Consider the following 12357-nt stretch of genomic DNA (forward strand, 5'->3'; position numbering starts at 1 on the left):
TAGTATTCTCTTTTGATTCAGAAAGTTCCATTTTGAGTCATTCTGAGATAAAAACTATATATAGATTGTGTATGAAATTATCACTTTGTAAGAGTTATTGCTCCTGATTTAATTGGATTTGGTTGGTTTTAGTGGGAAGAAAAAGCGTGGTTTTCTCAAAAGTACAGATATAATTATAGAAAGGACTATTGCAACATAAAAGTATAGCATAAGCAGACCAAAAAAGGATCCTTTGTTTGGTGGGTTTTTCTTTACCATGAATCACTTTACCATAGGCAGTGTCTGAAATTAATATGGACGGGTACTTAAAGTAAATACCTTTGAATCTGGAAATTTCAAATCACAGTATTCATAAATGTTGCCAAATTCCAACTTGCATTGTTCATCCTTATTATATATTTTCTTTCCTGGTGCTTCCAAGCTTCTTGGCAAATTGCTTAAACACGAGACTCTCTGTTTCCTAGTTGTAAAAGAATCATGGTATTTATAATATGCACAGCAAGATTTCTTGAAGAAAGACATACAAGATTCTAGAACTGATTTGTTGAAAAAGCATAAGTTTAAAGATAAAAGACTAATACTAAAAGACAGTATTCCACTTACTGATCAAGAAATCTATTAATAGCTCCAACACTACACGGTGACCAATGGAACATTTGACTTCCTATGTTACCATAACTACTCATGATATTTAAGTTATTCCCACATCCTGTTTCTTCATCATGTAACACTCCAAACCTTGTAAAAGAATTGATATAAATAATTTTTGAAGTCACATCAAAGTAGTTATGAGAAGTGTAAAGAATTTACATTTGATTCCAATTGGTTATCAAAATATATCAAGAAATGTGTTTTCTATGCATTAATCTTGGATTTATTTTTAGTTTGACTTGTTAAACTAGATACTGTCCTCTTAAGGCTTATATCTTTCTGCTCTTTTAATGTATTTTTTTTTACAAAGAAAGCACAATAAACATTTCAAAGGGAGATAATTCACAGTAATATACAAAGGGAGATAATTGACAGTAATATACAAAGAACGCACCACATATTAAATGGATTATTAAAAAAAATAGCTAGTGGTTTGTCTGATCAATACTAGCTATTATTTAAATCCTTTTATGAGAGCATTAAAGCAAGCCAATTAAACTGCAATTTGAAAACCACCATGTGACACCCACATATTTGTTTAATTTTAATATGGAACCATTCTTTTAAAGCCAGGGCTATAGCTGTACCAACAATACACTGAAGATACTTACAGATGTCCCAAGTCATGAGCCAGGGTTATAGCTGTACCAACAAGACCTTGATCATTTACTACTGTACAACTATGTCTGTCATGGCACAGCTTTCCAAGATTAGACAGGCCTACTGTAGTGTCATTGGCAAGTCTGTCCCTAAAAACATTATTGTATCATAGTATTTGAGTATAGTATAAGTAAATAAGATTGCCTGATTCTGAAAATAGGAATACACTTCAATTATTTGAAGACTCCAAAATGAAAGTGTTCTACAATGCTAATTCATAGGCTGAAGTATATACATATAATATCTATGATATCTAGTATTTATCAAACAACACCTAACAATCTCCAAATGTGAAAGTCAGACTATACTGATACAACAAATTGAAGACAATTGATAAATCTCAGTAGTAATGATAAAGCAAGAGATAACAGATATTGATCAACGATAAGAATGAGGAACAGGATATACATGACCAAGAAGACAGACAAAACACCATGAATAACACACAAAAAAAAAAGATTATACACACAAAATCTAAAATATGATAAGCAACCCAGACATTGTTATAAAGTCTGTTGTCATGGTGGAGATAGCCACACCATGGGGATCTATGCTCATCATGTTGACCATTTAACCTTTTAAGTGATGACTTCAGTCTTTTAAGGCTGGCCTGGGGCTAGGGCGCTCTGCCCACAGAGCATCAGGGTTGTTTGTCCCAGGTGGTGTAATTGGGTACCCCTGGCGTGTTACATGCTGGGGTTGTCAGGCTATAATATGAAAAACCGGACCGCAAACCATAGTGGTGCACCATGTTGGGAAAGATGCCATGTTCCTCGAACGCTAAAGAACCCTGCTGTGGTATTCAATAGTAGGATCTTTGCACTCCGCCACAAGTGGCTAAATTGCCCGACCCTACCCATCCCTCCATTTTTCTAGTAGCAATCAAAATTTGTCAACCCTACTATCATTTTGTCTCATCCCTATTTCCATTTCATCATCATCATCATCATCATTTCATGTTCATTTGATCATCCATTTCATTGTCATCGCCCGAATATAGCTGAAATATTGCTGCTCTGGCGTTAAACCCCAATAATCAATCGATCAGTCTCTTAGCACCATAACCTTCACCTCGTTTCAGTAGTTTCTTTGTAAGATTTGCACAGCGGAAAAATAAATCTGTGTAGCTTTGGCAATCTCTAGATCTGGCATAAAATATAAGCTGTGATATAAACAATCTATTTAGACAAAATAATTGAGTATAAGGAGATACTAACCTTGTTATTAATGCAACCACATCATTTGGATCATTCTGAGCCCATTTACAGAAGTTACAAAATACTGATGTGCACAAGGAAAACTGAGGCTGAAAATTAAACTTTAATATTAGACCCTATGTTTGGTTAAATAAACTCAATGAAATTTTATTCTTTATGGCAGATCATAATTATTACACAGGGCATTCTTTTCTGTCATCATACAGACATATTTATTTTCTATAGCAGTTTTTTAAAAGTTTGTGAAATATTGAAAATACCCTACAGAATCCACGTAAATGTAGTAAAATATTGGCTCAATTATCTCATAATCAGGTTTTGCGAGCTATGTTCATTACATAAAGATTCTAAAGTATGTTCATTCAGGGTCATTTTTTAGAAAAAGTAGGAAAATTCATCTGCTAAAAATATCTGGTATGACCTACCTTAAATAACAGGATAATGAAACATATATAATATTCAACTGTATCTTTTATGAAAAACTTTCCACTACACTTACTTTTAAAACTATCAAATTATATCATTGGGTATTTGACAAAAATCAACTTTTATAGCTGTAAAATTATATTCATACACAAACTACTTGTCATGATTATAGATTTTCTAATAGGATTTTCCTTTAGTAAGCTATTAACTTGAGGTCCTAGAGGACATGAACCACTCACCTGGAACTCATTTGTTTGCCTTATGAATATGTAATGTCAGCGATAAAAAGGTGTTCCAGCGATAGAAATCTTTACCCTGTCTAGTATGGTTCTTAAAACTGCAAAAATGGCAACTATTTACTATTCAAAGGCAGTAATTCCAATCCTAATTCCTAATATTAGTATTCTCCTAGCTAAAATCAGTTAAATCTTTAAAAAATTTTTGTAGGGCTGATCATAAGGACCATTTTATCAGACTTGTTTCTTTCTACCTTTAATTTTTTTTCAAGATATTGGCTATAAACTGCAAATAAACATCATTTTTTACCTTTCAAGGGCAACTGCTGTAAGAAGGAGTTGTCTTACAACTTTGACCTAACCATAACTTTTGTAGGTCTTATCATAAAAATCAGTTCATCGGCTGATTTTAAAATACTGGTTAAAACTGAAAAAAAAGTTCTTTTAAGGGCTGTAACTGTAAACAAAAGTCATCCTAGCACTCTGACCCTAGAGAGACTTTTGTAGAGCTCTTCAAGTCAAAGAAGGAAGGTCTCTTTATTTTTCTCTGTTTCTCAAATTCTCAAAGAGATATACCTTTTAATACTCCTATGTTCTATCTATAGACATAGTGGTCATGTTTTTTTTGCAGATCAAAAATCCAAATGCAATTTTTTAGCAAGATGACAATGACAGTGGCCAAGCGATGCCAATAGCCAAAATTGTCCTTTGTAAGGATTAAAAGTTTGTTACTGGAATGTACATGGGGTCTGAGTTTGATCCTTGGTGGTAAAGAGATAGTCCTGGAATGTTAAGTGAGGTCTATGAGGTCGATCCTTGGTTGTGAAGAGATATTTCTGGATGTTAAATGAGGTCTATGAATTTGATCCTTGGTGGTGAAGAGATAGTCCTGGAATGTTAAGTGAGGTATACCAGCTCGATCCTTGGTGGTGAAGAGATAGTCCTGTAATGTTATATGAGGTCTATGAGTTTGATTCTAGGTGGTGAAGAGATACATGTAGTCCTGGAATGTTAAGTTAGGTCTATGAGTTTGATCCTTGGCAGGTGATGGAGTAATCATGAGAACCATATTCTAGTGGAAATCAAAAGAATGTAATCCAAGCACAAAGACCAGACATGGAAAACAGACACACCCACAAAGAACATAAATAACCAAAATAATACATACAAAGTAACAAAAGTAAATGAGCAACTCGGACTCAACTAAAAACTGGGAGCATGGACCAGGTGTACTGGTAGGGTAAGTGTCCTATGACTTTCATCACTCTACTGGTAAGGTTAGGAAGGAGAGATAGTCCTGGAATGTTAAATGAAGTCTACAAGTTAGATCCTTGGCGGTGAAGAGATAGTCCTAAAATGTTACGCAAGGTCTATGAGTTTTATCCTTGGTGGTGAAAAGATAGTTCTGGAATGTTAAGTGAAGTCTATGAGTTTGATCCTTGGTGGTGAAAAGATAGTCCTGGAATTCTAAGTGAAGTCTACAAGTTTGATCCTTGGTGGTGAAGGGATAGTCCTGTAATGTTGTGCCCTCCAATTTTACATTGTTCACTACATCAATAGGTGTTCAAAATAATGATATTAATATTTTGATTAGAACAGGTGAGGGTCCATGATTGGTAAATAAAGTTTATTAACAGATTATAATTATCATTATTATTATTATTATTGTTATTATTATTATATCCCTGTGAGAAACATAGTAACATTAAATAACATATACGCTGGGTTTCAGGAGAAACTTCCAGGGGCTGGAACCAACTTTAATGTTGGGAAATTTTGTTAATGTTGTGCAAGGTTAGAGCAAGAATGAGCAAGTAATAACCTGGAATCCTCATTTAAATAAATTTTCGGATTGGAATTCCTCTTTTCCTATAACTTTGGTTCCCTTGATTATTCTTTCTAAAATAAATACCTGAATCCGCCATGTACAGAAATGACATAACTCATAAGTATAAATAAGGAACTTCTAAAATTACATTCCCTTGTCCGCCCAAATTCCACAGCGAGACGCCATTGAAAGTACGCACAGTACACTATTTCAAGCTAAAATGTGCATACTCAAACGAAAGAAAGCCAAAAAAATCTTGTTAGAATTTGTCCTTTCTGGGCATGTGAGTATTGGGGTGTCGGAATACAGGGGAGCACAACAAAATGTGAAGTGAAATTTAAACTAGACCACGTTCACATTCAAGCGCTGCCTGATATTCAAGTACTATCAGTCTACTCATCAAGAATATGTAAGAAAGTTCATTTATCATCAATGTACCTAAATGACATAAATGCGAACAAAATGCAGATTTTGATAAATTCAAAACAATACGTCTAACCCCAAAGCAGGTTGTACGTTTTAATGTCAGAGTCTCGGGTTTTCTGTTAATTTACGATGATTCCGGCGGTGTAAGTAAATTAGTCTGAAATGCATAAAAAATCGACTAATCATAATAAGAATAAGATAGAAAATTAAGCAAAGAGACCATGATAAGACTGAATGGTCCTGAAACCCCCACCTATAAAATGCAGACAAAAACCTAACTGAAACAATACAAATAACTAGTAACTTAAAAATGCACGCAGAAACTCAAGGATAAACGACCATTGCAAATCCCACTAAACACTGTGATTATATACTAGTCGCATTGGCGCACAGTGCATCGGTAGGGTAAGCATCCTCGGCTTTTCAAGAAAACCCCACGAATTTTTGTTATTAAATATGTATCTGGGTTAACTAACTAGGAAATTGTGAAGACGTCTGTTCTTATGATGAACATGGCCATGTCGAATGTAACTGAACTTTGAAGTAATTATTCCAATAGCTCATTTGTAAGAAGCTTAGCACGGGGCTAAAAAAATCGTGTAGTTTCTACACGCTCTGGCATATCGTATGAGCAAGCTGTGATTTAATAAGTTTATACACAGTGGCTAAAGGAACATTGCCACAGACAAACGGAAATTTACCATTTTAAATGATAATTCACCGCTTGTCGTATAGTCCCGCCGTTCAAACAAAAGTGTGTCTTCCCCCTTTGTAAAGCCTTATAGGAGGGTATCACCCCCTTTTTGAACTTGGGATTTTGGTCATTTTTAAAGTGTACTTTAGACTAAGGCACACAAGTCCACGGACTTAACATTTCAAAACAGCCGTACTTTGTACTTCAAATTTCATGAAATTTGGACTTTACCAAAAAGTAAAATTGTACTTGGGACTTCACCCAAAACATAGAGTGTACTTTGGACTAAAAGGGGGAGGGGTGATACCCCCTTACAGGGATTACATATACCTCCTTTGTCGTTCTCATAGTATATCAAGGTATCGGAAACTGGTCGCTCAGTCTGGAGCGGAAATTGATGTTAACGGAACTGTCCATGTGTCATTCTTTCTTATGGACCAGATCTGCTATGACGTCTGCCTCATAGGAGTGAATTAAGAAATAGCTATGCGAGCAGACGAGCATAATTCGTTCATATTTGTAAACTGACTGTGTGTTGAAAAATATGCCCACCACCCTATACAAACGTTTTGTCGATGAAAAAATGCAACGTTTTGCAACATTTTCTTATGTCTACGTATCTACAAGATGTTTTGGACATAAGAAGAATTTCTGACAAGAACTATATATTTGTATATGGGTGTTCCGTCTTTCTTGGAATTGCATTGGTGTATGATGTTTCTGAGTCTAGATTTCAACAGCAACATGTGAAATTGCAGTGTAAAGTGATGAAAAAAACGAAGGATTCCGATCGCAAATATTCGGAGGTTTTCCAACTAATCTTTTTTTTAGAATCTACTTAGGATTCATGCGAAAAACATGTATCGTGGTAGAGTAATCAAGGGAACCAAGGTTATAGCGGTGATCAAAAGAATGTTATCCTGGGACAAAGACCAGACATGGAAAACAGACATACACAACAAAAAACATAAAGTAACTTAAATCATACATACAAAGTAACAAAAGCAAATGAGCAACTCGGAAGATTAAATACAACTTCTGACAACTGAATGACAGTGTTTCCGCTGCTTTTGGCTCACTGACCAACTGAGAACATGCATACGTTTTATGAACAACAATGTGTATTGTTTTGTTTGTTTTTTGTTTAATTTTCTTTATCGTTTTCTAGCATATTCCTCCACGGCATCCATGATAATTTTGAAGTTGTAATTCCAGTTGATGGGTCGTGGTTCACGGTATTTGGTATTCTTATTGCAAAAACTTTACGAAGAGATTCGTTGTCTACGATATTCGAATCACCCGTAATGAAACGGCAGTATGGACCAGTGAAAAGTTATTCCTAAAGTCATGAATCTTGAAGTCCTGCAATACTCTTTCTTGTAATGAAAAGTTTTGGTTGCAATTGGAAATATGAATATAGTAGAATGAGAAAATGGGTATTGTTTTGTCTTTGCGGAGCAACATGTTCGTCACACCTTTAAGCATCCTCCCAAGTAAGGGTTTTGAGTCCGCCTTCGCTCCTTCAAGAGTCAAAACCCTGACTAGGGAGGATGACTTTTAAGGTGAAGGATATTAGACAAGCTGGTAGCATCTATATCTTTGGCAAAGAGGTATGCAGAAATGACATTGTTCTTCCTTCCTGACCTTTAAAACCTGCCAGTTTGTGGTGTAAACATGTAAAGAGTTTGTGGTGACCAGTGTGAAGGATAATGACCACTATGTATAATGGTGACAAGGGTCCGTAATCGGAGTGTCGAGACCTGATTCGAGCAGATAATGGTAATGAATCAAGTTTTGTCGGTGTGTTCCCATTTTGCTTAGCTGTGAAATAAAATGGTAATAAAGTACTAAGTTTTATAAGAAAAAGCGGAAATGTAAAAAAAAAAGTAAGTTGAAAAAATGTTGTTTCAACAATTAAAAGTTCCACCCTTCCAATATATTTTGCATGGTCCCTAAACCCGTCAGCAAGGGGTGAGACAAGATCTGTAACAACATCATCAGACATTTCCTTGTTAGAGTTGAGGTTTCATTCATTTTAGAGTAATTTACTCACGCAAAACACGTTTTTTTTTCCTCTGGAAATGACCGTAAATTAACAAAAACCGGTGTTAGAAAACCGCAGAGGCTAGCGTTAAAACCTTACAACCTGCGTTAAGAGTTAGACATGACATAAAAGGCATCACCGGGCATTTCTTTGGTGAAAATAATGGTATAAGTACTTAAAGAGTTATTGATAACAACAAAATGTAACAATAAAAACGAGTGAAAATGAAAAATATCGATCAAAATGTCACCATACGTTTGTTTACTTTACGATCAATCAAAATTGTAGACCAATTTATCATAGATTCAATAGACCAAGGTTATAGCGGTAATCAAAAGAATGTAATCCAGGGACAAAGAGCAGACATGGAAAACAGACATACACAACAAAGAACATAAAGCAACTAAAATCATACATACAAAGTAACAAAAGCAAATGAGCAACTCGGACTCCACTAAAAACTGGGAGCATGGACCAGGTGCACCGGTAGGGTAAGCGAGGGTGCGATAAAATTGAAAACGTAGTTGCGAGAAAAAAATCGCTAATGAAGTTGTGTTTCGGTAACCAAAATAAGACTGACAGAAAGCCAATATTAATAGCTCCTGCTTTCGTTGAAGTTTGAGGACAAAAGTAAAAAACAACAGATGAAAAAATGATGGCAGTGGATCACTTCGAACTTGGATCGCTGTGAACTATAATGCAAAAGTGATTACCGTACCATTGGTGTTTGTAACATCACAAGCTGACTGACCATGATATGCACTGGTCTACTGAGGGCAGCATCTTGGAATATATCCTTTACCTATAATAAACAAATGGATAAGGTAAAACGCAACAAATGCACCGACGTATAACTTTAATACAAAATAATAATTTCAAAGCTTCAACAAGTGTAAACACATCCTCATGTAAACCATGAAAGAGTATTCCACAATAACAGAATGATGATACTTCTTCCAAATAAACTAAAACACAAAGACACATTGATTACCAACATCTCCTGACTGTGGCCAGGCGCATAATTGTCATGAGGTTAAATTCGTTTTATAAGCGTAAGGACAAAATAAACTGAAACAAATAGTCAAAATTTGGCGCAGTGCAACACAAAAGGAAAACAGGAGAACTACTCAGTCAATACATTTATTTTGACTTAGAACTAATCGTAAATAAGTTAATGTTATCCATGTATGATTATTTTACGGTCGTACATTTAAAAAAAAAAATCCTTTCTTACTTTAGACTTGCTACAAGTCTCCATGTATTAATATTGCTACGCAATATATATATATATATATATATATATATTGTCACTGTATCCGTCTGTTATGCATTGTGTACATGTGTACAACTTCAAATGCGTGTTGGCATTAATGGTATTAAGCTATTCTAAATTCGCATAATTCGACATGATAAAATACTTACAATTCTCATTACAGCCAAGACATATTGTCTTGTATCGTCTCCATGGTACTCCTGTGTAGTGAGGTCCACAACAACTTTAATTTCCAGTATTAAGATGCCTATATATATATATATATATATATATATATATATATATATATATATATATATATATATATATATATATATATATAAATTCAACGATTTCAGATGCCAATTTGTGTAGTTTTTTCCTCATTTTGATACTTATTCACTTTGTAATTTTTTTTGCAACAATAAAGTTTTTTTTTCATGCTGATTCAGTAAATGAATTCCGAATATTTATTTTTTTTTTTTATTTTCCAATTGTTCAGGGTCAGAATTCTGGGATGAAATGGCCGGAGTCCTTTATAACACACTTCTCAAATTGGCAGTGAATTAGTTTTTTTTTTAAACGTCACTATGACGGACACTAAACTAGACTTGAACCTGAATTCAACTGAAGATAACGTGTATTGTTATTTACTGCTAACCGATAACATGTAATAATATTGTTACTTACCACTGACCGAGGTCTTGTGGTCCAATGGTGGAGCGCTCGTCTTTGGTAACATGAAAATAAACCCATAAATAAATTCCTATAAGACCTTTAGAATAAAAGACAACATTTTTCGCACGTGACGTTTTGAAATATAACATGCTTGAATTAATTTAAAGGAGTTTAAGCCTGATGATATTTTTTCCTCTTTTTCCTAATTTGAAACTTCTGCTAAATTTGTTTATGCCTCGAAAAAAAAAAATACTGAGTGTAGGTAATAGTACTTGCCACTATCGACAAAACAAAATAAATGCAAAGTAGGGTCTTCAGCATTATCATGGCGAGCTTTGTCTAAGACCAGACTAAACCGTTTTTATATTGGCCAAAACAATAGATGGAAGATAAAACCCCTTTGAAATTAAGATCAATCAACTTTTATCAATACTTAGTACTAAAGAAAACAGAAAATAGGTTACCTCCAAAACGTATATTTGACATAATTTAGTGTTCCCCATGTACCCAAGTTTCCTAAATCTTTGAACAAAGGTGATAAAATTGATTTGAACTTAAAGATGGAGAGGGCTCAATTTATGTGAAATTGCAATGGATGTAAATGCTTTTTGATTGTGAGAAGATAGGATCAGTCCTGGGGTCATGATTTATAAAACTTCCCTTCAAAGTATAGAGGGGAAATGTACCATAATTTAATTCCTAATCTATCACACAATTAATATCATACGGTGACTTTATGCTGTGGACAGTTTTTCTGATTGATTGACTCTCAATTGTCAGATATGTGAACTAGGGGATTTTAGAACTTTTTCAATGTACATGCTTGTCTAAAATATCAAACAATGCATTTTTGTACTTCCAATATCACCCTGAACTGGTAGAATTTTCATCCAATGGCGTCAACTTAAGAATAATTTCTTAAAGGTTCAGCGTTTGGTGGATTGAACCAAATAAGCATACTAGCAAACGTTTATAACAATATATGGGTTTATGTTAGAAAACATTTCAAGATATCATGATCTTGTAAACTCGTTAGTTTTGGTACCAGTTTTGTTGGCATTACGTTAGGGCAAGAAGAAACTCTGATACCCATAACACCTTTTTACAGGGGTTGACGAACATAATATGCTTTTTCAGGAAACCTTATTATAGGTATTTTTAAAGCAATGCCTCAAAACATTTCTAAAATCTTTGAGCTGAAGTTTTGTTTTTTCAAATCATAAGTAGATATCTTGCTGTTGACCTCTCTTGGACTTCTCTTGGTCTGTGAACCCATTACTGTTACTGTTAAATTTGTTATGTCCATATTCCTATGTAACTGTTAACGACAGTCTGTGATGTCTATATTTCTGTGTAACTGTTTACAATAGTCTGTGATGTCTATAACCCCGTGTAACTGTTTACGGTAGTCTGATATGTCTATCCCTCTGTTACTGTATAGTTTATGATGTCTATCAACCTGTGTGACTACTCAATCTGTGATGTCTTTATCCCTGTGTTACTGTATAGTACGTGATGTCTATAAACATGTGCGACTATTCAGTCTGTGATGTCCATATCGCTGTGTTACTGTTTAGTCTGTGATGTCCATATCTCTGTGCTGCTGTTTAGCCTGTGATGTCCATACCCCTGTGTTGCTGTTTAGTCTGTGATGTCTATAAACCTGTGTTACTGTTTAGTCTGTGATGTCTATAAACCTGTGTTACTGTTTAGTCTGTGATGTCTACACCCCAGTGTTACTGATTAGCCTATGATGTCTATACATGTGTTACTGGTTAGCCTGTGATGTCTATAAACCTGCGTTACTATTTAGCCTGTGATTTCTATACCCCTGTGTTACTGTTTAGTTTGTGATGTCTATAAACCTGTGTTGCTCTTTAGTCTGTGATGTCTATACCTGAGTTACTGCTTAGCCTGTGATGTCTATATCCCTGTGTTACTGTTTAGTCTGTGATGTCTATACCCCTGTGTTACTGTTTAGTTTGTGATGTCCATACCCCTGTGTTGCTGTTTAGCCTGTGATGTCTATATCCCTGTGTTCCTGTTTAGTCTGTGATGTCTATATCCTGTTTTATTCAAGGTCTTTTGACTTTGTATGTTATTTTTAAAATGCAACATATTGTGTGACTTATTTATCAGTTTGACCTGTTTTTATGAAACAAATAAGTTCACTTTGTCCCTTTTAAAAACTGATAATTAATTTCAGATGCCAGTTTTATAAATATCAATAAGAGTAATTTTGGAA

At 34.6% G+C, this 12357-nt stretch overlaps 1 protein-coding gene across 1 annotated transcript in view; it reads right to left on the minus strand.

Moving 5' to 3' along the window:
• Positions 1–5149, minus strand: part of LOC148624006 (A disintegrin and metalloproteinase with thrombospondin motifs 1-like) — a 28454-nt gene extending 23305 nt beyond the window's left edge. The window contains exons 1-5 of the mRNA XM_088566404.1: positions 5103–5149; positions 2529–2617; positions 1263–1400; positions 604–738; positions 319–460 (exon numbers count right to left, since the gene is read on the minus strand). Coding sequence (XP_088422530.1) covers positions 319–460; positions 604–686 — 225 coding nt within the window. The 5' untranslated portion in view covers positions 687–738; positions 1263–1400; positions 2529–2617; positions 5103–5149. The remainder of the gene's footprint in view (positions 1–318; positions 461–603; positions 739–1262; positions 1401–2528; positions 2618–5102) is intronic.
• Positions 5150–12357: the final 7208 nt, after the last annotated feature.

The sequence above is a fragment of the Perna viridis genome, chromosome 2 (assembly GCF_037379345.1).
Source record: "Perna viridis isolate PV_CMFRI_1.1 ecotype Kerala chromosome 2, ASM3737934v1, whole genome shotgun sequence".
Lineage (NCBI taxonomy): Eukaryota > Metazoa > Mollusca > Bivalvia > Mytilida > Mytilidae > Perna > Perna viridis.